The following is a 24,141-nucleotide window of genomic DNA, read 5'->3' on the forward strand; positions in this document are numbered from 1 at the left end:
TGGTGACTGTTTAAAACTGAGATGTGGAGTGAAACTGACACATCCTGTGACTATATTTCCCCCCCATATATCTTGGATTCTTTTTTTTTTCTTGTTCACCTGTTGTTTATTGAAGGGAGAGGGACAAAGAGCCTAGCTTGGGTCATGTGACCCTCCATTCACAAAAATCCCATGGTTTCCATTGAGATGGGCTGAAAGGATCAAGCAGTTGGGCCATAGATAAGCATTTTCAACATACCTTTTCGCATGCATGTTGTCCAGTACCTACAGCATTGGCAGAGGGGAAGCCAGTGGTGCTTGGGGGTGGGGGGGTTACAGATCACATCTGGGGTGTTTCTTTCTACAAAATAAATCCTACTGTTTTGATTCCGTAAATATATGCACCATCAGACAGCTTCTGCAAGAAGGTTCGCAACTGGACAGTATGTATCTGGGCATGATCTATATCCATTGTATGTTTGTTTGGGTTGGATTTTGATTTGTGTGTGTGTGTTGCAGGAAAAGAGTGCTTAGAAGATGCTGTGATGGTGAATTTTAAAATATTGTGCTCTAGCAATATTTCATTTATTTGTTTGGAAGGATGTGGGATTTTTTTTTAAAAATGTAGTTCCTGCAAATAGGGAGGACAGGGTGTGGATAAGAGAATCGAATTTCCAATGTGTATTATATAGATCTATAATTTTAGGCTTTGGTTGTGTTTGGGGCAGTGGGGGTGGGGAATGAGATGTGCATTTTAAGCCCTGGCAAAAGGTCTGTTTGATTTTTAGCCATAGTGGGTAATATATATATAATTCATGGTTGTGTGAGCAGAAGGGTTTGGGTTTATTTATTTATTATTTTAAAATTTTCCTCCCCGTGTTAAATAAATAAAAACCCTGCAGTGAAAAACCCCAGATCTGATATTTTTTAATGATTATTTTTTTAAAATGTTATAGTTGTGGGGCTTGGAGAAAAATGCTTGGTTGTGTGGACTGGAAAATGGGGAATGGCTGACTTGGGGTGTTTGTAGGGATATCTTATGTCTTTGAACAGTGTTGTCCTTTTCGCGTCTGTAGCCGCCCAATTTCTCCCTTATTTTCCTCCCCCCACCCTCCTAAAAACCAGGGATCTGTAGATCCACTTTGCTTCAGTATCGTTGATCTTGTAATACATAATGTCGTTTCCCATGGCAACGCGTTGTGATGTCATGTATATGCTTAAAACACTCTTAATTATTGTATTCTTATATTTTAGGGGGGCAATCTGGTGTTTGCTTCTGATTTTTGACTTTATTAAGGGGATTGTCTTAAAACGGTCTTCATTCATATTCTGAATTATCGGAAATGCATTGCACTGTCTTCTGATTGGTGGAGAGAGCTTCTTTCATTACATACTGGTGGTCGGTTGATTTTATTTAAAAAGGAAAGTTTTCATTCTTGTTTTTTGTTGTTGCAAAAGTTGACCATTTATTTCAGAGCACAATTGAGAAGTAAATGTGTGTGCGTATGTGTGTAATGAGGCAAAATATCAATAGCTGCAAAATATAACTTTTTCACAGAGGAGCGGGCTCTGGAGGGTAGAACAGGGGTGAGGCTGTGAACCAGGACTCCTGAGTTCCATTACCAGCTCTGCCACAACTATGCTGCCTATTGTTTAGCGAGCCAGTTCCCCTGCTCTGTGCCTCAGTTCCTCCATCTGTAAAATGGAAATAGTGAATCTGATCCATTTCTCAGAGGAACCAGGAGCCTAGATCCATCCATGCTTGAAAAGTGCTCTCAGCAACTCCGAGGGGAGGGACGTTCACCACGCTTAATGCATTCATGGCTGGCAAAGGGCACGCCTGCTTGGCTGCAACTTGCAGCGCCGCCTGCTGGCTCTTCTGTCATCAAGGACTCATGCTGTGGGAGGGCTGGGTCAGCCTTGCTATTTCCATTTTACAGATGGGGAAATGGGGACAGAGCGGGGAAGGTGACTTTCTCGACAATGCATAACAGTGGCAGACCTGGGAATAGAACCGAGGAACCCTGACTCCGAGATTCCCTTGCCCAAACCATTAGACCCCATTCCTTCCCCAGTGCTGGGACAGAACCCTGGAGGCCTGGCTCCCAGCCCCTCTGCTCTAACTACGAGACCCCACTCCCTGTCTCCCCACTTGTCAGACAGTAAACCAGAAAAAGCATGCAGCATTTATCCTATATAAATAGCCCCCTCCTATATAACAGAGCCCTCCCCTTCCCAAGTAACAATAAGAGACCCCTGAAAGCCTGCTTACAATCTTATCTGGGTAACACTCATTGTAACATTTGCTTGATTGCAGATGTTTTTATTTGATTGTTTTTGTAGGGCCTTTTGATTTAGCATGAAATGATACAAAGCCCTCCCAAACATCATTCTAAACTTGACGCAGCAATCTGTATTCTTTTAATATATACCTATGTTTTAATATGATTTTATTTTAAAAACAGTCGTAGCTGGTGAATAAAGAAAAATAATGAGTAATCGCTTTTGGGTTTCAGCAGGGGGACTTGTGTCAGATGGATCATGTGAAATATTATTATTTATGCCTCCAGCTCCATTAATGTGTTCAAGGCAAAGTGGGCAATGGTTAGAATTCTGGATGGGAAGTCAGTAGGCCTGGGTTCTGTGCCTGGAAATGTCGGCTAGTGGTTAGAGCGGGGGACCTGGGAGTCAGGACTCCTGGATTCTATTCCTGCCTCGGGGAAGGGAGTAGGGGGTCTGGGTTCCAGATCTGGCTCTGAGATGGGAGTGGGGAGTGGGGACTGGTGGGTTCTATCCTGCTCTGGGAGGGGAGTGGATGTGTGAGACTCAGGGCTCTGGGTTCTGTTTCCAGTCCTGCCGCTCACGTACTGTTTGGCTTCCAGGGAATCACTTCCCCTCAGTTACCTTGGTTTCCCTGTCTTTAAAATGGGGATAATTACATGATCCTCCTTCGTAAAAGCTTTGAGAGCCTCTGATGAAATTGGGCTGTGGAACCCAAGTGCAATTGTTGTTACCATCGTATTTATAGAGAAATACAACGTGGCCCCTGGCTGGAGGAGTTTACCACCCAAGTTAAATAAGGGTCAGTGTGACAACAAAGGACTTACACAGGATGAGAACATGAGGTAGTGGATTTCTTCCTTGGATGGCTGCATGATCGAGTGGTTAGAGCAAGGCACGGCGATGCTATTCTCTGTCCTGGGTGCTGTCCCTGGTTTTGCCCCTGATTCACTGTATGGCTTTGGGTAAATCACTCCCGTTGTGTGCCTTGGGAAGAGAGATTTTGTGATGTGCTTTGAGATCCTCAGGTGACAATCTCTGCGTAGATGTAGAGAATTATTATTGTTGCACTGTGTGAATTGTGAGAGATCTCAGTAACAGCCTGTCGTTTGCTTTAGTATTTATCCTTTGTTTTACAGTTGTGCGTGGGCACCCCTCAGCCATAGACAAGGACTGGGTTGCACTAGGTGCCGACCAAATGCAGAACAAAAAGATAGTCTTTGGAAGCTCATTGGGGGCAATCTAAGTAACCCTTATTATTTCTGTCTAATCAGTGTAATATAACCTTTATCTATATAAATGTCTAACTTTTTTTTTTTTTTTTTGCAATCCCGCTAGGCTCTTAGGCCTTCAGGATAATCTTGTGGCAAGGAGTTTCACAGGTTAACAGTCCATTGTATATAACAATACCTTTCCCAAGTATCAGCTTTACATTTGTCACCATTTAGTGTCCCCTTGTTCTATTGTGACAGGCAAAAAATCAGCAGGGTGAACTGGGGGTTGATTTCCAGAGGAAGACACAAAGAGCTAAATCTGCCTGGTTTTGGTAGGTGGCAGATGGAGTATCAAAGAACCATCTTCCTGTATATAAAGATTTAAACCCCTGGGATGGGGGGAGAAGGGGTTAGAACTAGTTGTCTGTGGATGAAATTGTGGAAGACCTGGAGAGCGTGCAGAGAAGGGGCACAAGAGGGCTGGGGAAAATGCCTTAGCGACGTCAGGAGCTTGTCTGGGTAGTTATCAAAAAGATGATCGAGAGCAGGCTTGGTCGAGATGTCTGTATCCCTTCGTGGGGAGAAAATACTGGCTACCAAAGGGCTCTTTAATCTAATGGATAAGAGCAGAACAAGAAGTTAAAGTCAGACAAATTCCAGCTAGAAACCAGGTGCTGATTTTTAACAGTGCGGGTGACTGGTGAGTGGAGCAAGCTCCCAAGGGAAGTGCTGGATTCACTGGCTGCCTTGCTGGAAGAGATGCTCAATGTACAGGGCCAAATGCAAGGGTAACTGGGTGCAGTTCTGTGTCCTGGCCAGTCTAGGTGATCCAATTATCCCTTCTGGCCTTGAACTCCATGACATTAAAGAAAGGGTAAATCTTGACTGAACACAAGGACAGGCATTTGATGGGGAGATCTTCCGTAGAAGACTTCTGGAGGGGAGGGACATTTTAAAACGAGGCTGGAGAAACCACTGGATGATGAGGAACAATATTGTACTGGCAGGCAGCTGGGCGAGGTACATGAATGGTTGGATGGAGCAGTGCTAGCTACAGGCTTTGTTGAGAACCTATGGGCATAGTATCTGAGGATTTAAAGTTATGGCGAACAGCATACCTCATCTTCTAGCCTCTGTGTGGGGGAGTTGAGGTTACCAGGAGAGCTTTGACTTTTGGGTCTTGAAAACTCTGATTGTAGCTTCTTTTTTAATATCTTCCTGGGCCTGACTATCTTTTACACTGGAGTAAACTGGGAGTCCATAGAAAATCAGATTATCTCTAAAGCAACCCCATCTAGCCTAAACGCTTGGTAATGGACAGATCTTGCAATTCTAGGTGCCATGTATGTTGTTGTTTTTGCAGTAGTCCCAAGAAGCCCTAGTTGAGGACTAGCACCCCATTGTGCTTGGAGCTGTACAAACATAGACCAAAAAGATGGTCCCTGCTACAGCTGGGCAATTGGAGAGGGCATGTATTAAATATGGGTGAAATTCAGCAGATAGTTTTATCCGGAGGGGAGACGGGGAGCAAGGGCTCCATCAAAAAAGTTGAAATGGTTTGTTTGGCCGTTTCCGAATGCAATGGTTTGAGTTCTCATTTCGAAACGGCATTTTGTTTTGCAATGTAACTGTTTTTTTAAAGGTGAAAAACCCCCAAAATGAACTTTTTTTCTTTTTTACTAGGAAAAAACAAACAAACAAAATCCTTTTGGGCTCAAACCAAACCAATCTCTTCATTTTTCAGTTCAGGTTCTGAACTGAAAAATCAGTTCTTCATTTAGTTCTAGTCCTTGCCCAAAAGGCCTTCCACTCTGTGCACAGCAGAAAGTATAGCACTTGAGGCCTGGTGTCGGCATAAAACTGATCCCAGCGTAGCTATGTCAGCTCGGAGTATGAAAAAAAAATCGCATCTCAGCTGACGCAGCTCTGCCAGAAAATCCCCAGTGTAGACCCCGCTATGCTAACAAAACAGGGCTTCTGCCCACGTGGCTAATGGTGGTGTTACAGTGCTGACCGAAAAATCCCTTCTATTGGCATAAACTACACTAGGGGGCTAGCCCAACACAGGCTCCGTCGCACAGACACAGCCTGAGTTTCATTCATAGATCCATAGAAATTAATACTAGAGGGAATCATTCAATCATCTAGTCTGACCTCTTGTATAGCACAGGCCAGAGAATGTCACAGTTATCCCTGTGTTAAGCCCGAATGCATGTGTGTGGCTACAGCATCTCCTCCAGAAAGGCAGCCAGTCTGGATCTGAAGACTTCAAGAGATGGAAAATCCACCTGGGATGGATTTGGTGGAAATTTTCCAGGAACGTTCCCCTGTCGGCTGGGGGTGAGCTTGGAAAACGCCAGGTGAAGAGCAGAGGAGTGTTGGAAATGAGGAGTGTGGGACCGTGGGCAGAGGTTACAGTAGAGAGCTTATTGGAACCCAAATCTTCATGGCTGCATCTCGCAATGGTCACCTTTCCCAGTCTGGTAGCGCCTAGAGCCCTGACTGAGACTGAAGGGGTACCTGCTGCTTGGATCCTTGCTGATGTCAGGGGGTCTCCCATTGTGCCAGGTGTGGCACAGACCCTGCCGACCCTGGAGGGCTGTCCGTCGTGCCAAGCACTGCACGGGCCCTGGCTGATATCAGGTGGGCAGAAGATGACACTGCCCCAGGCACTGCGTGCACCCGAGCAGAAATTGGGGGCAGGTGGGGGAGGCAACGGCTGGTCTGTCAGCCAAGGTCCACTTGCGCTGGGCGTGCCACGGACACCTAGTGAGGCCTGGTCCCTACCCAGGGTTTGGACCTACTACCCCCATTTCGATTAGGGGGGTGATGTTTGGTTTTTTAATGGAAATAGTTAAAGTGGACAGTTACACCAGGACCTTTTATGTAGCTTGTACTGGGAAAAGCTCCTCTGTCCTGGGAGAAGGGCCTCCACAGGAGGGTGCATTTGTACCGCTTGCACTACAGGGCGATTGGCATAACTTCTGAGTGTGGCCACTGCGTGGGAGGCAGCTCCTGCCCCTGCCCGGCCAGTTTGAGATGAGCAGGAGGGTCATTCTCTCCAGGTCATAGAGGAGAGGCAAAGTGGGTCACCCAGGAGAGCCTATGGCAGAGAAGGGACTCAAACCCAGAGCCCCTCCCAGTGCCCTCACTCCTAACCGGCTTCCCTCCTTCAGCCTGGCCTTTAGGTTCTACTCCCTGCTGCAAATTCTGCCCTCCTGGGTGCAGCTGGGCGTGCAACGGGCCCTGCCTGAACCAACACTGCCCGCCCAGCTGTAAACTGTCAATGATTAACGTCTGTAGATGGAAGCCAAATGCATTCACTTTTAAAGTCAGATTAGCACCATGTTTGTGTAACAGCTGGGCAGCTGAGGCTGTGGTGGGAGGCGTGGGAGGGAACGGTTAATCAGTTGCCAGTCCAGTTGGTTGGCATCATGGTGGGAGTGGGAGGACGGAGAGTGTGCAAAGAAAGGGGAGGACTGGGATAGCAGGGGGCTGCGGTGGTATTGAGGGACATGCGAAGAGTGGGGGGGAGGGAAGAGCCCGGGGGCTGGGAAAGCAGGGTGCTGCAGGTGAGGATTGAGGGGCGTGAGCAGAGCAGGGAGCAGGTAGGGGTCAGGGGGAAATGAAATAGGCACTGGGAGTCTTTGGCAGCATTCGTGGAAGAGAACTAGTGATTCCTCCAGGGCTGATGCTGGGGGTGGTCATCATCCCGGTCAGTGCCAGCACTTTTCAGAGTGAACGTGAGCTTTTCCGAGGCCTGGGCCCTCGGCTGTGGCAGGGATGGGCATAAAATCCTTCCAGCTACTGGGTTCAGGCTTTGCTTTCCTTCCCCTTTGTGAGAATCGGATGCTGGAATGGCAGCCCGTGGGGCCACCCTGTCTTGGAGCATTTCCGTGACCCACACCACCCTGGGCTTCGACTCGGCAAAGCAGCCAGGTGGCTGGGTTGAATCCCCACCCAGACTGGGAAGCCAGCCACAATCAGCAGCATCCCATGGGCATTCAGGGTCTCCCAGGACAGGCTGGGCCATGCAGACTGAAATCCCCCAGGAAAGAGGGTGTCCTCAAGGACAAAGGGGAGCAGTGTGTGTGGGGGGGTCTCTGTACGGGGGATACGTGGAGGGATCTGCTCTTCAGAGCTCCCAGTCCAGACCCTCCCACAGCATGGAATTCCGTTTAAATATGCCCCCTTAAAAGCAGGAGGGACAGTAAGCAGCCCATCGCTAGGGTGTCCGGGCAGGTGGGGATAAGGAATCTTAACACAGCAAGGTGCACTGTTCCAGGACCCTAGACACCTGGGTTCTGTTCAAGAGCTGGTTGGGAATTTTTCAGTTTTTCAATATAATTTTTTTCCTGCCAAAACCTGCAGGCTCATGGAAGCTGTCTGTGCAGTATGGTGGGTTCTGACGACTCTCCCAACTCAACAAATGTTTGGAAGAAGGAGAGCTGAAATTGTCCAAACGACGGCATTCAGTTTCTTCCGTTTCAAAGTGACTTTTCATTTTGAAATTTCAGCTCATTAGACCAAAACCAGTTAAAGGACAAAAAAGGTCAAAATCAAAACACAACATTTCAGTGGACCCAAATTGACAGTTTTTCAGTTTGCAAAAAAACTGAGATTTTGACTTTTTGTCCTGATTCAAGATGGGGGTGTGGGGGCGGAGAATGTTGAACTTTTGAAAGTTTTCTTCTGCTAGGAAAACTGTTTCCTACCCAACTTTCGTCTATTGCCACTGGGAGCCCTGATCTTTGTCAGGATCTGTGCAGTACACTGATTTTGGGCCCGGTTGTGCGGGGTGCTGCACAGACCCCAGCCGAGATCCGACCCCCATTATGCTGGGTGCTTCACAGACACAGAATGAGAGACAGTCCCTCCCACGAAGAGCTGACTGTCTAAAAAGGGTATCGGGAAACTGAGGCATGAGGCGGGGGTATGACTTTCCCAGGGTAATGTGCAGGCCAGTGGCAGAGCTGGCAGTAGACCGCAGGTTTCCTGAGTCCCAGCCCAGTGCTGCACCCACTGGGCCATGCAGTCTCCCCCACACATGCAATTGTTATTTCTCCATTTACCTCTTTCCTCTCTATATCACTGTGTTTGCTTTTCGCTTCCTTGCCCCCATTTCCACCACCCCTCCCCTGCTATCGCACCATCCCCCATTCCATTTCCTCTCCATTCTCAGTAACTGGTACTGTTCAGGCCCCCTCCCTACAGCCAGTGCCCTTCAGGACCAACCTCTGAACCCTGTGGCCTCAGAACGGAGCTGCCATTCACACTGGGCATTGAGGAACACTGGGCTAGGATGTTGCAGCAAAGGGGGCCAGCTGTGGGGGATTGGGGGATCAGATGGGAGGTGGGTGGGGGAAGGGGGCCAGAATTCAGCTGGGGTGGATTGGGATCAGCTGCAGGAGGGCAAGCAGGGTGGGAGGTTGAGGATTGGCTCGGGGTGCAGACTGGGGAGGGGGGTGGAGATCAGCTGGGGGTGCAGATGGGAGAGAGGGACTGGGGATCAGTTGCGGGGCACATGGGAGAGTGGGGGATGGGGATCGGCTCGGGGGATAGGGGCAGGGAAAGGAGAAGGGTCTCAGGCTGTAAGTAGGCCGCTTGAGGTGGGATGATGTCATGACATGTCCCAAAGCTACAAAATCATCAACCTCCTCCCTCCACTCAGAGCGGCATGGCGGGGGGCACAGTGGGATGATGGAGGCAGTCGTTCCTTGTGCATCCCGGGGGGGGGATGTGGGTGAGGGGCGTGTGCAAGACGGGGCAAATGGCCTTGGCAAATGGCAAGGTGTGTGTAGGACAGGCTGAAGGTGTGTGGCACGGGCAGTGAGTGCACCTGAGGCAGGGACCCTGGGGTTACGTGCAGTGTGCGAGTGATGGGGAAGTGCAGTGCAGTGCAGAGCAGAGCATAGGGCTGCACAGTGCCCTTGCAACAAGAGCCCAGGAGACAGGCTCTACTTCGGTGGGGTCTGCGGGACCCCTGCAATTGGTACGTGCTAGATGGGAATGTCAGCAGAGCATGCAGTGCCCATGCAGGCTGTATATTGGTAGTGTCTGCAGTGCCCATGCAGTTGGTACACATCAGATATTAATGTCGGCAGAGTGTGCAGTGCGCGTGCAAGGGGTGAATGGGAGATGAGAAGCATTTGTAATTGTTTTCAACATGAGTGCAACAGGTGCATGCAGTGTGCATGTGATGGGTGCACCTGAGATGTGCAGTGCACATGCAGAGGGGATGTGCAGTGTGTGCGCAATGGGTGCATGTGACACACGAGGCACTTTTGCACTTTGTGCCATGTGCCTGCAATGCGGGTGGTGGATGGATGTGAGCCAGGAGGAATGTGTGCAGGGCCCATACTATGGGGGTGTGCACTGTGTGTGCAATGTTGGAGGAGCCTTTGCAGTGTTTGCAGTGTGTGTGCGCAATGGATGGACAGCTGCAAAACATAAAGATCCTTTTCCAGGGTGTGCAGTGACCGTGCGATGGGTGCACATGAGACAGGCTGTACTTTAATGGGGCATGCAGGACACATGCACTGGGGGCATGCAAGGCACATGCAGTAGGTGGGCTCCTGTGAAACAGAAGGATCTTTTAGCAGGACACACAGTGCACGAGACAGGCTGTACATTGGTAGGGCATGCAGTGTCCGTGTGGCAGGGTGTACAGTGATCGTGCTATGTGGCATGCAGTACCTGTGGAATAGGTGCACAAGGGAGACACGTACTTGGCAAGGTCTGCCTTGCCCATGTGGCGGGGCTGTGCAGTGACCATGTGATGGGCATGTGCAGTGCCCAAGCGATGGATGGCATGCAATGCCTGTGCAATGGGTGCACATGAGACAGGCTGTGCATTGGTAGGGCCTGCAGTGTTTGTGCAATGGTTGGCGTGCAGCGCCCGTGCAATGGATGCTTATGAGACAGACTGTACATTGGTTGGAGTTACAGTACCCCTGCTATGAGACAAGCAGTGCCTTGTGAGACAGGCTGTGCAACTTGAGACAGGCTGTGCGATGGATGGCACGCAGTGCCCATGTGACAGATGGTGTGCAGCCCGTGCCATGGGTGCTTGTGAGACAGGCTGCGTGATGGATGGCATGCAGTGCCCATGTGACGGATGGTGTGCAGCGCCGTGCGATGGGTGCTCATGAGACAGGTGGTACAACGGATGGCATGGACACACAGACTGCGTGTGGGGAGCCGGGCAGTGGGCGGCCGAGCCTCTAACTGAGCCTCCTTGTGCCCCCCGCAGTTACATGCTTCGGGTGCGAGCTGTGGTGATGACCCGAGACGACTCGAGCGGGGGATGGGTGCCCATGGGCGGGGGCGGCCTGAGCCACGTCATGATCGGCAAGGTGCGGCGCCCAGAGGAGGGCGGGCGGCAGCGCCAGTACCTGATCTGCGGGGAGCGCCTGCGCGACCAGACCGTAAGCCTGACTCCTGGAGAGGGGTTGGATGGGAGGGGCAGCTTGTGGGGCCCCCCCGCCCGCCTCTAATCTCCCCCTCTCCCTTGCAGACCATTCTGGAGTGCGTGCTGAAGAAAGACCTCGTCTACAACAAGGTGAACCCCATCTTCCACCACTGGAAAGTCGGCGACAGCAAGTTCGGCCTGACCTTCCAGAGCCCCGCTGATGCAGCAGCCTTCGAGCGGAGCGTGCAGGCCGCCCTGGAGGAGCTCGCTGAAGGTGGGGCACCATCGTCCTGGAACTGCAGAGATTCGGGGGTTTGGCCTGCTGCCTCTGGCGGGGTGCGGGGCCCAGGGAATGTGAGAGATGCAGGGGGTGTGAAGCTGGCTGGCTGCCCCATGGGTGTGCTGGCTGGGGACCTGAGTCTGTCTGGCTCCCCCTTGGGGGTTCTCGTCTGGCTTGGGGAGGGACTGATGGGAGATGTGGGCGCTGGTTGGTGGCATGGGTCCTGCCTGTTCCTCACCCGCCCCTTAGGGGCTGTTGGTCAGAACCAAGCGAACCCTGATGCTGGAAGCGACCTGGGTTCACCTTAGCACGGCCCTGTGGCTAAGACAGCCGGCTGCAGGGAAGCAGACGTGTGGTCAGTTCCCGGGTCAGCCACCGACTCTACCTGTGTGACCTCAGGCGTGTCCTGGCCTCGGTTTCCCGCACCTGTGCCATGGAGATATGAACCCTTTGTGGCCGGCCGGTGGGGGTGGGGTGGGGCTGTTGATGTTCAGGCCCCAGTGCCGTTGCTGCACCTTGGTGGATGGCATTCCACGTCGGAGCTGCCAGAGGAAGGAGGGAGCCCTGGATTCCCAGCTGGAGGTCCCAGCACCTCAGGGGAAGACTGTCTTCCCAACCCTCCCTGCCCAGGCCCTGCTGCCATGGCCTTGCCCTGGGAGCCCCCTCCCTCTATCCCACCCCGCTGTCCCCCACTGTTGGGTCAGCTCCCTAGAGAGCTCTCAAGGATCTAAAGGCCTGGGCACTGCACCAGAGCCTGGTTCCTTATCTCCCCTCCCCAGCCCTCTCCACTTCCCCCCTACCCTCCACGGTCTGGGGGTTATTCCCTCTCCTTTGCCCCCATAATCAATTCCTGCCTGTCTCCCGCCCTGTCATAAATATAAAGGGAAGGGTAATCACCTTTCTGTATACAGTGCTATAAAATCCCTCCTGGCCAGAGGCAACATCCTGTTACCTGTAAAGGGTTAAGAAGCTCAGCTAACCTGGCTGGCACCTGACCCAAAGGACCAATAAAGGGACAAGATACTTTCAAATCTTGGGGTGGGGGGGGGAAGGCTTTTGTTTGTGCTCTTTGTTTACGTGGTTGTTCTCTCTTGGGACTGAGAGAGGCCAGACAGAAATCCATCTTCTCCAACCCATCCTAATCCAAGTCTCCAATATTGCAACCAGTATAGGTAAGCCAGGCAAGGCGGATTAGTTTATCTTTTCTTTTATGTGAATTTTCCCTGTGTTAAGAGGGAGGTTTATTCCTGTTTTCTGTACATTTAAGGTTTTGACCAAAGGGGGATCCTCTGTGTTTTGAATCTGAATATCCTGTAAAGTATTTTCCATCCTGATTTTACGATGATGATTTTTTTTTTTGTATAAAATCCTTCTTTGAAGAACCTGACTGATTTTTCCATTGTTCCAAGATCCAGGGGTTTGGGTCTTTGATGATTTTGTAACCAATTGGTTAGGATATTGTTCTCAAGGCTCCCCAGGAAAGGGGGTGTGTAGGGCTTGGGGGGATATTTTGGGGGAAGATGTGTTCAAGCGGTCTCTTTCCCTGGTCTTTGTTTAAAATGCTTGGGGGTGGCAGCATACTGTTCAAGGCCAAGGCAAAGTTTGTACCTTGGGGAAGTTTTTAACCTAAGCTGGTAAGAATAAGCTTAGGGGGTCTTCCATGCGGATCCCCACATCTGTACCCTAGAGTTCAGAGTGGGGAAGGAACCTTGGCATGGTGGTAGAGCAGTGGGATCATTTTGAACCAAAAGCACAGACCTGAAGTGGTTTTTTTTAAGCTGAGCGCAGCTAGAGGGTTTTTTGTCTATTTGCCTGGAGACAGAGGTGTTAGTTTTTTTTTTTTTTTACAAACGGATTTTTCTTTTTTGAGCTGGAGTTTTCTCTACCTAAAGGCAGGGTAGTTAGCCTCCTGCAGGGAAATTCACAAGTTGTTTTTTTTTTTCCTGACTCTCCGGTATAGCTAGAGTTAAGCACAAGAAAGCAGGAAAATGACTACCAGTGAAACAGCTAATAAACTAGAGCTGGCCAGATTTGAAGCTGAAGAGAAACAAAAGAGCATGATAGACAGATGGCCTTAAGGCGCTTGGAGGTGGAGGCAGAAAAAGCCAGGGTGGAGGCAGAGGAAGCTGCCCACAAGAGAGCTATGGCGGAGAAAGAAAGAGAGGAAGCATGCACTGGAGATGGAGAAGGCCAGGGCTCAGCAGAATATACCAGCCAACCCTAGCAATCCTTCTCCAGGTACCGCTTCCCATCCCAGGAAGTTCCCCACCTACAAGGCAGGCGATGATACCGAGGCCTTCTTAGAACACTTCGAAAGCGCCTGCCTTGGGTACAACATCTCTACAGACCAGTACATGATAGAGCTGAGGCCTCAGCTCAGTGGACCCTTAGCAGAGGTGGCAGCTGAAATGCCGAAGGAACACATGAACAGTTATGAACTTTTTAAAACCAAGGCGAGAGTCAGAATGGGGCTAATGCCCAAGCATTCCCGTCGGCGGTTCAGAGCCCTAAGATGGAAACCAGATGTGTCATTTACCCAACATGTCTACCACATTGTGAAACATTGGGATGCCTGGATATCAGGATCAAGTGTTAAATCTCCAGAAGAGTTGCCCTTCCTAATGCAAATGGAGCAGTTCTTAGAGGGTGTTCCTGAGGAAATAGGAAGGTACATCTAGATGGGAAGCCCAAAATTGTAATCGAAGCAGGGGAGATTGGAGCCAAATGGGTGGAGGTGGCAGAAAAGAAAAAAACTAGTAGAGTTGGAGCGAATATCAGAAGGGGCAACCTGAAACAAAACCCTATCACCGGAAGCAACCCAAGGCCCCACCTACATCCCAAGGAGAACCCCAGACACCTTATCGTCCCACCACACCGTACTCCAGCAACCCACCTCGCCCCAGTGACCAGTCAACTGGATGATGTTTTAAATGTAATGAGCTGGGACATGTGAAGGCCAACTGCCCTAAGAACCCCACCAGATTACAGTTCATTGCACCGGGGTCACACCAAAGGTCCTCAGGCCCAGATGCCTCCCAGATACCCTTAGAGCAAAGGGAAACTGAGTGTGGGCAGGAAGAAGGTTACAGCATGGAGGGGCACTGGAGTGCAGGTGTCAGTTATCCATCAATCCTTAGTGGACCCCAGCTTAATCAACCCAGAAGTCCAAGAGACAATTCAATCCTTCAAGTCCAACTCTTTCGATTTTCCTACAGCCAAGTTGCCTGTCCAGTACAAGGGCTGGTCAGGAATGTGGACTTTGGCAGTCTATGATGATTATCCCATTCCCATGCTGCTGGGGGAAGACTTAGCCAACCAGGTAAAGCTGGCAAAGAGGGTGGGAATGGTCACCTGCAGCCAGACTAAGCAAGCTTCCACACCTATCCCTGTTCCTGAGCCTTCCACCAGGGCCCCGTCTGTGTTACCAGAGACCCAGATGGAGGTGGTGGAACCGGATCCCCTGCCATCGACTGCAACGGCCGTAGTGGATCCAGTCCCAGAGACCCAGCCAAAGCTAGTCCCCGAACTGAAACTGGCGAAGCAACCAGCACCAGCACCATTGCCAGGACTGAGTCCAGCGCTTGCAACCCCGTCTACAGCTCCAACACCAGAGGGCACCACCGAGCCTGCACTGGCAACAGCAGCAGATGACCCTACACAAGAGGCTCAGCCAGAGCCTGAAATACCCCTAGTGCACCAGCAGAGAGCGGTTCACCATCAACGGAAACAGCCCTGTCCCCTGCATCGCTTCCAGAGGGACCAAGCCCAGGTCCACAATCCTGTGAGGAACTGACGTCTACAGCACCAAGGGAACAGTTCCAGGCCGAACAGGAAGCAGATGAAAGCCTCCAGAGAGCTTGGACAGCAGCATGGAGCAACCCACCACCTCTCAGCTCTTCTAATCGATCTCGGTTTGTTGTAGAAAGAGGACGTTTATACAAGGAAACTCTTTCTGGTGGGCACCAGGAAGACTGGCATCCTCAGAGACAGTTGGTAGTTCCAACTAAGTACCGGGAAAAGCTCTTGAGCATAGCCCACGATCATCCTAGCGGCCATGATGGGGTGAACGAGACCAAAGACCGTTTGGGGAGGTCATTCCACTGGGAGGGAATGGGCAAGGACGTTTCTGCCTATGTCCGATCTTGTGAGGTATGCCAAAGAGGGGGAAAACCCCAAGACCAGGTCATAGCCCCTCTCCAGCCACTCCCCATCATTGAAGTTCCATTTCAGCAAGTAGCTGTGGATATTCTGGGTCCTTTTCCGAAAAAGACACCCGGAGAAGAGCAGTACATACTGACTTTCATGGATTTTGCCACCCAATGGCTGGAAGCAGTAGCTCTAAGCAACCCCAGGGCTAAAAGTGTGTGCCAGGCACTAAGACATTTTTGCCAAGGTAGGTTGGCCCTCCGACATCCTTACAGATGCAGGAACTAATTTCCTGGCAGGAACTATGGAAAGCCTTTGGGAAGCTCATGGGGTAAATCGCTTGGTTGCTACCCCTTACCACCATCAAACAAATGGCCTGGTGGAGAAGTTTAATGGAACTTTGGGGGCCATGATATGTAAATTCATAAATGAGCACTCCAATGATTGGGACTTAGTGTTGCAGCTGTACCACATCCCAGCCTAGGGTTTTCACCATTTGAACTTGTATATGGCCACGAGATTAAGGGGCCATTACAGTTGGTGAAGCAGCAATGGGAGGGGTTTACACCTTCTCCAGGAGCTAACATTCTGGACTTTGTAACCAACCTACAAACCACCCTCCGAACCTCTTTATCCCTTGCTAAAGAAAACCTAAAAGATGCTCAAAAAGAGCAAAAAGCCTGGTATGATAAACATGCCAGAAAGCGGCCCTTCTAAGTAGGGGACCAGGTCATGGTCATAAAGGTGCTCCGGGCCCATAAAATAGAAGCGTTGTGGGAAGGGCCATTCACGGTCCAAGAGCACCTGGGAGTTGTTAATTATCTCATAGCATTCCCCACCTCAAACCGAAAGCCTAAGGTGTACCATATTAATTCTCTAAAGCCCTTTTATTCCAGAGAATTAAAGGTTTGTCAGTTTACAGCCCAGGGAGGAGATGACACTGAGTGGCGTGAAGGTGTCTACTACAAAGGGAAAAGTTCTGGTAGCGTGGAAGAGGTGAACCTCTCCATGACCCTTGGGCATATGCAGCAACAGCAGATCAAGAAGCTGTGCACTAGCTACGCGCCGACGTTCTCAGCCACCCCAGGACTGACTGAATGGGCACACCACTCCATTGACACAGGTAATGCTCTCTCAATTAGAGCCCAACCTTACCGGGTGTCTCCTCAAGCTAAAACTGCTGTAGAACAGGAGATCTAGGATATGCTACAGATGGGTGTAATCCGCCCCTTCCGCAGTGCATGGACATCTCCAGTGGTTCTCGTTCCCAAACCAGATGGGGAGATAAGTTTTTGCGTGGACTACCGTAAGCTAAATGCTGTAACTTGCCCGGACAACTATCCAATGCCACACACAGATGAACTATTGGAGAAACTGGGACGGCCCAGTTCATCTCTACCTTGGACTTAACCAAGGGGTACTGGCAGGTACCGCTAGATAAATCCGCCAAGGAAAGGTCAGCCTTCATCACACGTCGGGCTGTATGAATTGAATATGCTCCCTTTCGGGCTGCGGAATGCACCCGCCACCTTCCAAAAACTTGTAGATGGTCTCCTAGCAGGATTGGGAGAATATGCAGTCGCCTACCTTGACAATGTGGCCATATTTTCGGATTCCTGGGCAGAACACCTGGAACATCTACAAAAAGTCTTCAAGCGCATAAGGGAGGCAGGACTAACTGTTAAGGCTAAGAAGTGTCAAATAGGCCTAAACAGAGTGACTTACCTTGGACACCAGGTAGGTCAAGAAACTATCAACCCCCTACAGGCCAAAGTGGATGCTATGCAAAAGTGGCCTGTCCCAAAGTCAAAGAAACATGTAGAATCCTTCTTAGGCTTGGCCAGATATTACAGGTGATTTGTACTGCAATACAGCCAAATTGCTGCCCCACTGACAGACCTTACAAAAAGAAACAGCCAAATGCAGTTCAGTGGACTAAAGAGTGTCATAAGGCCCTTAACCAGCTTAAAGTGACACTCATGTCTGACCCTGTGCTAAGGGCCCCAGACTTTGACAAGCTGTTCCTAGTAACCACAGATGTGTCCGAGCGTGGTGTTGGAGCAGTCTTAATGCAGGAAGGACCAAATCAAGAGTTCCATCCTGTCATCTTTCTCAGCAAGAAGCTGTTTGAGAGGGAAAGCAACTGGTCAGTCAGTGAAAAGGAATGTTACGCCATTGTCTACGCTCTGAAAAAGCTACGCCCATACATCTGGGGATGGCATTTCCGCCTGCAAACTGACTATGCTGCGCTACAGTATCTTCATACCGCCAAGGGAAATAACAAAAACCTTATTCGGTGGAGTTTAGCTCTCCATGATTTTTATTTCGACATACAACACATCTCAGGAGCTTCTAACAAAGTGGCTGATGCACTCTCCCATGAAAGTTTCCCAGAATCAACTGGTCCAAATCGTCTTTAAGATGTGGGAAATATTATTAGTCTTTATATAGTTGGTAGTATATTTAGAGGTGCATGGGTCTTATTAACTCTGTTTTCTCCTAGAACTCCAGGAAGAAATCACAGCCAGTGTTTCACCCTATCTGTGATTTGGGGGGCGTGTCATAAATATAAAGGGAAGGGTAATCACCTTTCTGTATACAGTGCTATAAAATCCCTCCTGGCCAGAGGCAACATCCTGTTACCTGTAAAGGGTTAAGAAGCTCAGCTAACCTGGCTGGCACCTGACCCAAAGGACCAATAAAGGGACAAGATACTTTCAAATCTTGGGGTGGGGGGGGAAGGCTTTTGTTTGTGCTCTTTGTTTACGTGGTTGTTCTCTCTTGGGACTGAGAGAGGCCAGACAGAAATCCATCTTCTCCAACCCATCCTAATCCAAGTCTCCAATATTGCAACCAGTATAGGTAAGCCAGGCAAGGCGGATTAGTTTATCTTTTCTTTTATGTGAATTTTCCCTGTGTTAAGAGGGAGGTTTATTCCTGTTTTCTGTACATTTAAGGTTTTGACCAAAGGGGGATCCTCTGTGTTTTGAATCTGAATATCCTGTAAAGTATTTTCCATCCTGATTTTACGGAGATGATTTTTTTTTTGTATAAAATCCACATCTGTACCCTAGAGTTCAGAGTGGGGAAGGAACCCTGACACGTCCCGACCCTGACACGCCCAGTCTCTGCTCCAGATCCCCTTTCCTGACTGGGGGGGCTGCTTCGTTCTGCTATCTGGCACACTGCCCCCCTCCAATCCGTGGTGTCGGGCCTGATCGTGTCCTTTTCCCCTGACCATCCCGGCTTCCCCCCCTCCCCACATTTGCTAGCACATCAGACTTTAAATCTCTGGGCGCTGCAGCACTCCACACGTCCCTGCCAGTCCTTCCTTCACGTCGCCCCTCCGCGGTGCCGGCATTCTTACCATTCACACTCAGCCCCCTCCCCGCCAGCCCTGTACACACAGTACAGCCTCCCCTCACTCTTCTGCAAAACATGCCTGCCCCCAGATCCCGTCTGGTTTCTGCAGTCTGGAACACATTGCGCGTTGCTACAGGGCTCACCGGCTTTAAAGGGACACTACACTGCACTGGCCCACTGCTGCTGTGCCACCTCAAGCGAACTGATCCATGTAGAAGACCCCCTTTGCATTTCCCTCCTCCGCCTGCCTGCCTGCCCTGGGATGGGAACCTTCCCTTCTGCTCTGTCTGGAACGTGCCTGGCATGTCACCCCCCGTGGGGATTGAACCCAGGAGCTCTGGAGCTAAAAGCACAAAGGGCAGCTGCCTGAGCGAACGATCCACAACTTACTTTAGAGCTATGATTCAGAAAGTGCTATATGTGCTGCAGCCACTGGCGGGAGACAGAGAGTGCCCGTGTATGTTTATGCGTCACCCCCACACAGAGGGGTCTGGGCGGCCCCAGACATCCCCTTTTCTTTTGAGGTGTCGCTCCAGCTGCAAAGCTTTGGCACCCTCAGGTCCCTGCGGGGTGGGTGCACCAGGTGCTGGGCGTCCTTGAGGCAACAGGGGTGCCCTTATGTTCCTCCCCCACCTGGACAGATCCCAACACAGGTCCTTTGCATTCCCAGCATCGAATGCTTTTCCCCAGCTCCCGCCCCCAGTAACCGGATGCCTTACTGGGCCTGCGTCCTTCCTGGGGGAACTGACTTTCATGTACCTTCCTCCGTTTTCCCTTCCCAGGTTCTCTCTCCTCCTCCTCCTCTTCCTCCTCGTCTCAGGATGATGCTGATGGGACGGATGACGCAGGGTTGGTAAGTTGAGCCCTGGGCAGAAGTACCTTCTGGGGGAGAACATCCCAGATCCTTGGTCTGGCGGAGTGAGGAAGAACCAACGGCTGGAAGTGAAAGCCAGGCCCATTCCAGTTAGAAATAAAGCACCCATTAAGAGTGCGGGTGACTACCCACTCGAACAAACTCCCAAAGGAAGCAGGAGATTCTCCACCTCTTGAAGCCTTCAGATCCAGGCTGGGCGCCTTTCTGGGGGAGCCGCTTTCACCAAACACTAATTATGGGGCTCAATCCAGGGGAGCAGTGCAGGTCAGATTAGATGATCTAATGATTCCTTATTATAATCAGCTGAACATGAGCTTCTGGTGCGACGCTGTGGCCAAAAAAGCGAACGCCATCCTGGGATGCATCAACGGAAATCTCCGATAGGAGCCGAGAGTTCTTTCCCCTCTGTATCTGACGCTGGTGCGACCGCTGTTGGGATCCTGCATCCAGTTTTGGTGCCCAGAACACAAGGAGGGTGTTGATAAATGGGAGGGGATCAGAGAAGAGCCAAGAGTGAGATCAAAGGGTTAGAAAACGAGCTTAGTAGTAAGAGACTCCAGGAATGCAATCTGCTTAATTTATCAAAGAGAAGGTGGGAGTGACTTGATTTCAGTCCATCAGTACCTCCATGGGGAACAAATATTTAATAATCTGCTCTTCAGTCTAGCAGAGGAAGGTTGAACAGAGCCCAGTGATTGGAAGCTGAAGTTAGAGAAATTCAGACTGGAAATAAGGTGTACATTTATAAGGGTGAGAGCAATTAATCACTGGAACAATTCTCAAGGGTCGTGGTGGATACTCCATCACTGACCAATTTTAAATCAAGATGGGATGTTTTTCTAGAAGATCTGCTCTGGGCATTATTTTGGGGCAGTTCTCTGGGTTGTGTTATCCAGGAGGTCAAACTAGATGATCTGGCCTTGAAATCTATATATTATTTATAGCAGCTGAAAGCCCTCTCTGTCAAAATGACTGAGAACTTCAAAATTAGATGGTAACAGACCCCGTGTCCCACGGATGATTGGACCTGGTGATCTTCTGAACAAAAAGAGCTCTCAGCCAGGCTTGAGGCTGTTTCGATCACTTCACACTGACTCAACAGACACTTTAGTCTTGCATGAGGATCCTGTAATAAACATGATTAATAATCTATAGAATAAAATTCCAATAATCCGTAGAATAAGATTCCAATAGGGTCTTAAGGCCACCCAGAAAAGCAGCCCATTCGCCAGGTGCTGTACAAACATAGATTAGCACAGAGCCCGCAATCTAAATAAGTGAGACAGGCCTTAAAATCTGTGAAAGTCCTTCGTGATGCCATTCCGCTCTGGGAAACTTTCTGTCTGATTCCATGTTTTCTCCCTACCCAGAGTGGGGTGTGAGTACCAGCTGGGGTGGATTTCCATTGTCTCCATTCCCACAAGGAGGTGGGGGTCCCAGAGAAGGGAGGGGACATAGGGACCCAAGCTGGGGGACATCTGGCCCAAGAGGGAGATGTTGGCTGATAAAGGTCTGGACTAGTGCTAGGAAAAACAGACCCCTTCCCAGCTTGACCAGCGGTCTCCTTATACTGGGATCATGGCAGACTGCGCATGCCAAGCAGCATGTGTCATGGTCAGTGTTTAGAAGGGAGACCTCTGAGGAACAACTGGGTGCTGCAGGCAGCAGGGTGGGGGCGCTCTCCCCTCCCAGTCAGTGCTTTACCCCAAGGGCCCCGATGCGGTGCTAAGGGGCACTGGTTTTCAGGGACCAGGGTGGGGGCTCAGTAGGGGGCGCTCTCCCTGCACAGTCAGTGCTGACCCCTGTGCAGCACTAGAGGGCGCTGCGCCATGGGGCGCTTCTTTCTTAGTGACAGCCACCGCCTTTGTCCCCAGATGCACACGGACAGCGAATCTTCCTCGAACAGCCGGAAGGAAATGCTCCCCAAACACATCACCATTGTGACCAGCGAGTCCTCCTCCAGCTGCTACATCCGCTCACCTGCCTCCGAGGAGTTTGCCTTCAGCATGGCCCAGGCGTCAACGCCGACCGGCCAGGGTGGGCAGGTGGGTCTGGGCAGGGAGAGGCAGGGGTCCGTGGCCCTGGGCGCGATGGGGGAGGGCTCTGCGTAGCCCAAGGAAAGAAATGGGAGAGAGAATCTCTTCCATGGGCTGGTGGCGCCTTCTCAAGTTAAAGCTGTCCTGCATGGGGGCGGGGTGGGGCGGCACTGGGTTTGTACCTTTGGAAATCCCAGGCACGTCCGCTCCACCCACTAGTCTTGCTGATGACTTTTTGGAGAACTTGAGAACATGTGTTCTGAGTTTTCCCAGCCCTTGCATGGAAACTGGGGGGGGGGGTGTGTGGAGGGATAGTGATCTTTAACAGAGAGCACTTTTTTCCCACCTGTTTGTAGAGTGTCTGAGTTAAGCAGGGTTTAATAAAATCTCTTGTTTTCTTTGGTATCTGGGGGTCTTTGTTGTGCACAGGGAGGATGGGCTTGGGGTTAGCGCACTGAGCTGGGGCTCTGCCACAGAATCACCTATGTGAGATGGGCTGTGTCATCTCTCCATGCCTCAATTTCCCCATGGGTGACATGGGAGAAATAATTCTTTCTCTCTCCAAACCTTTGTCTATTAAGACTGGGAGTTCTTCAGGGTAGAGAGAGTCTCTCACTCTGTGTGTCTGCGGTGCCTGGCACAATGGGGCCCTGATCTCGGTCGGGGTCTGGGCAGCACCTAGCACAACGGGACCCCGATCTTCGTCAGGGTCTGTGCAGCACCTGGCACAACAGGGGCCCTCGATCTCGATCTGCTCCTCTGGGCTTTGATATTTGGTCTGCACCCTCTACGTGGTGCAGGGATCTGTTCCCTATGGACAGGGGCCCCCAAGTTCCAGGGCACAGGGAGGGGATGTGACGAGTAGCTGGGCTGTTGGCAGTGCCCTTGCCTTGATGGACTGGGGCTGCAGCTGAGGGCTCCTGCCAGCAGGCCTGAGGACATGGTTCCTTTTCCTCTGCCAGCTCTCAGATTATGGGAGTGGGATCTTTGAGTTACAGCATCTGGCCTCCTGGGTTCTGTTCCCAGCACTAGGAGGGTAGTGGGGTCTGGTGGCTAGAGCACATTGGGGAGCCAGAACTCCTAGGTTCTGTTTCCAAGAGCCCTGAACTGCTGGCTCCAGAACTGGTCCTTCTGTTCCCGGCCTCAGTGACGTCCTGCTGTGGCGAATCCCACAGGTTAACAAGGCTGAAGTGGGAGAACAGTGCAGGATATACCTCTGTCTCCCCCTGCCACAGGTGCAGACCCAGCCCCTGCAGCACCTGACCCTGCACGACGAGGAGGAGCTAGAGAGCATCAACCCATGCAAGGACCTGTGGGTGAGCAAGGGCTATGAGGACTACAGGCGGGCGGCAGTGCAGAAGCGGGAAGCCGACCCCGACAAGGTCGGCATGTGCGTGCACTTCGAGAAGGGCAGCAAGGAGCGCCGCTTCCCTGCAGCAGGGGGGGGGCGGTGAGGGCCGCCTCAGAGACCCCAAGGGGTCCCCGTCCTGCCGGATCCATGCCACCCCTTCGCCCCCAAAGCAGAAGCACGCCAAGGAGCCAGGGGCCGGCGGTGGGGCGGGCTCGGAGGAAGACGCCGTGCCCTCCCGCTGCGTCTATTGCCGGGACGTCTTTAACCACGAGGAGAATGGGCGGGGCCAGTGCCAGGACGCGCCGGACCCCATCGGACGCTGCGTCTACCAGCTCACCTGCATGTGGTGTGCCGAGAGCATGCTGTACCATTGCATGTCAGACTCGGAGGGCGAGTACTCAGACCCTTGCTCCTGCGACCTGGGACACCCGCACTTCTGCGTCCGCTGGATGGCACTGGTGGCCCTCTCCCTCGTCGTGCCCTGCATGTGCTGCTACCTGCCGCTCCGCGCCTGCCACTGGTGTGGAGAGCACTGCGGCTGCTGTGGTGGGAAACACAAGGCTGTGCGGTGAAGCCGGCTGGGTTGCGGCGCTCTTCTTGGCTTGGCTGGGGGGGAGAGAGGCGAAGAGATGGAAGCAGAGTCTTAAATGGCAGCGGGGGGGCTGATTCCCCCTTCTCTTGCACGCCCCACCCTCCGTGTCCCGTGTTTGAAGGGGGAGGGGCTAGGCGGTTTTATTCCGAGTGTCAGGCGTGGCCGGTGAGTTTCATTTTTTTTTTCCTTTAAAATTTCAACATTTTGGGTCTGTTTTTATAAAAAAAAAAAAAAAAAATTTTTAAAAGAAAAAGAAATGAAAGAGAGAAAACAAACAACGAACAAACGACAGTCTCAGGAGAGATGGGTAGATGGTCATGCGGGGGGCAGTTTTACCCCCTCTCTTCCTCCTAGCTATGGGGGGGAGGGAACAAATAAAATTTAACCCCTCCTTCACCCAATCCAGCTGTGTCCACACACCTGTTTGTGTGTGTGTGGCGGTGGGGTGACCAATAGACTATGTAACCCCCTCCTTCCTTTACCCAGCCTAGCTGGGTCAACAGGGATTTCTTTTCAATTTTAAAAAAGGGTTACAAAGAACAACGGAAGGAAAGAAAATATTCTAAATGGATATTCACTGGATTTTTATTTTGTACTTAGGAGGGAGTCCAGGGA

The 24,141-nt window shown here is 51.1% G+C and overlaps 1 protein-coding gene across 1 annotated transcript; it reads left to right on the plus strand.

The window, feature by feature from the left end:
• The first annotated feature begins 325 nt into the window (after positions 1-325).
• Positions 326-23,797, plus strand: SPRED3 (sprouty related EVH1 domain containing 3). The gene is given in 7 exon segments (XM_038381890.2): positions 326-422; positions 10,726-10,900; positions 10,990-11,158; positions 19,456-19,526; positions 21,422-21,592; positions 22,819-23,022; positions 23,024-23,797. Coding segments are annotated over 7 exon segments (1,317 nt in total). The 5' UTR covers positions 326-378; the 3' UTR covers positions 23,507-23,797.
• Positions 23,798-24,141: the final 344 nt, after the last annotated feature.

Source organism: Dermochelys coriacea, chromosome 23 (assembly GCF_009764565.3).
Source record: "Dermochelys coriacea isolate rDerCor1 chromosome 23, rDerCor1.pri.v4, whole genome shotgun sequence".
NCBI classification, from domain to species: Eukaryota; Metazoa; Chordata; order Testudines; family Dermochelyidae; genus Dermochelys; species Dermochelys coriacea.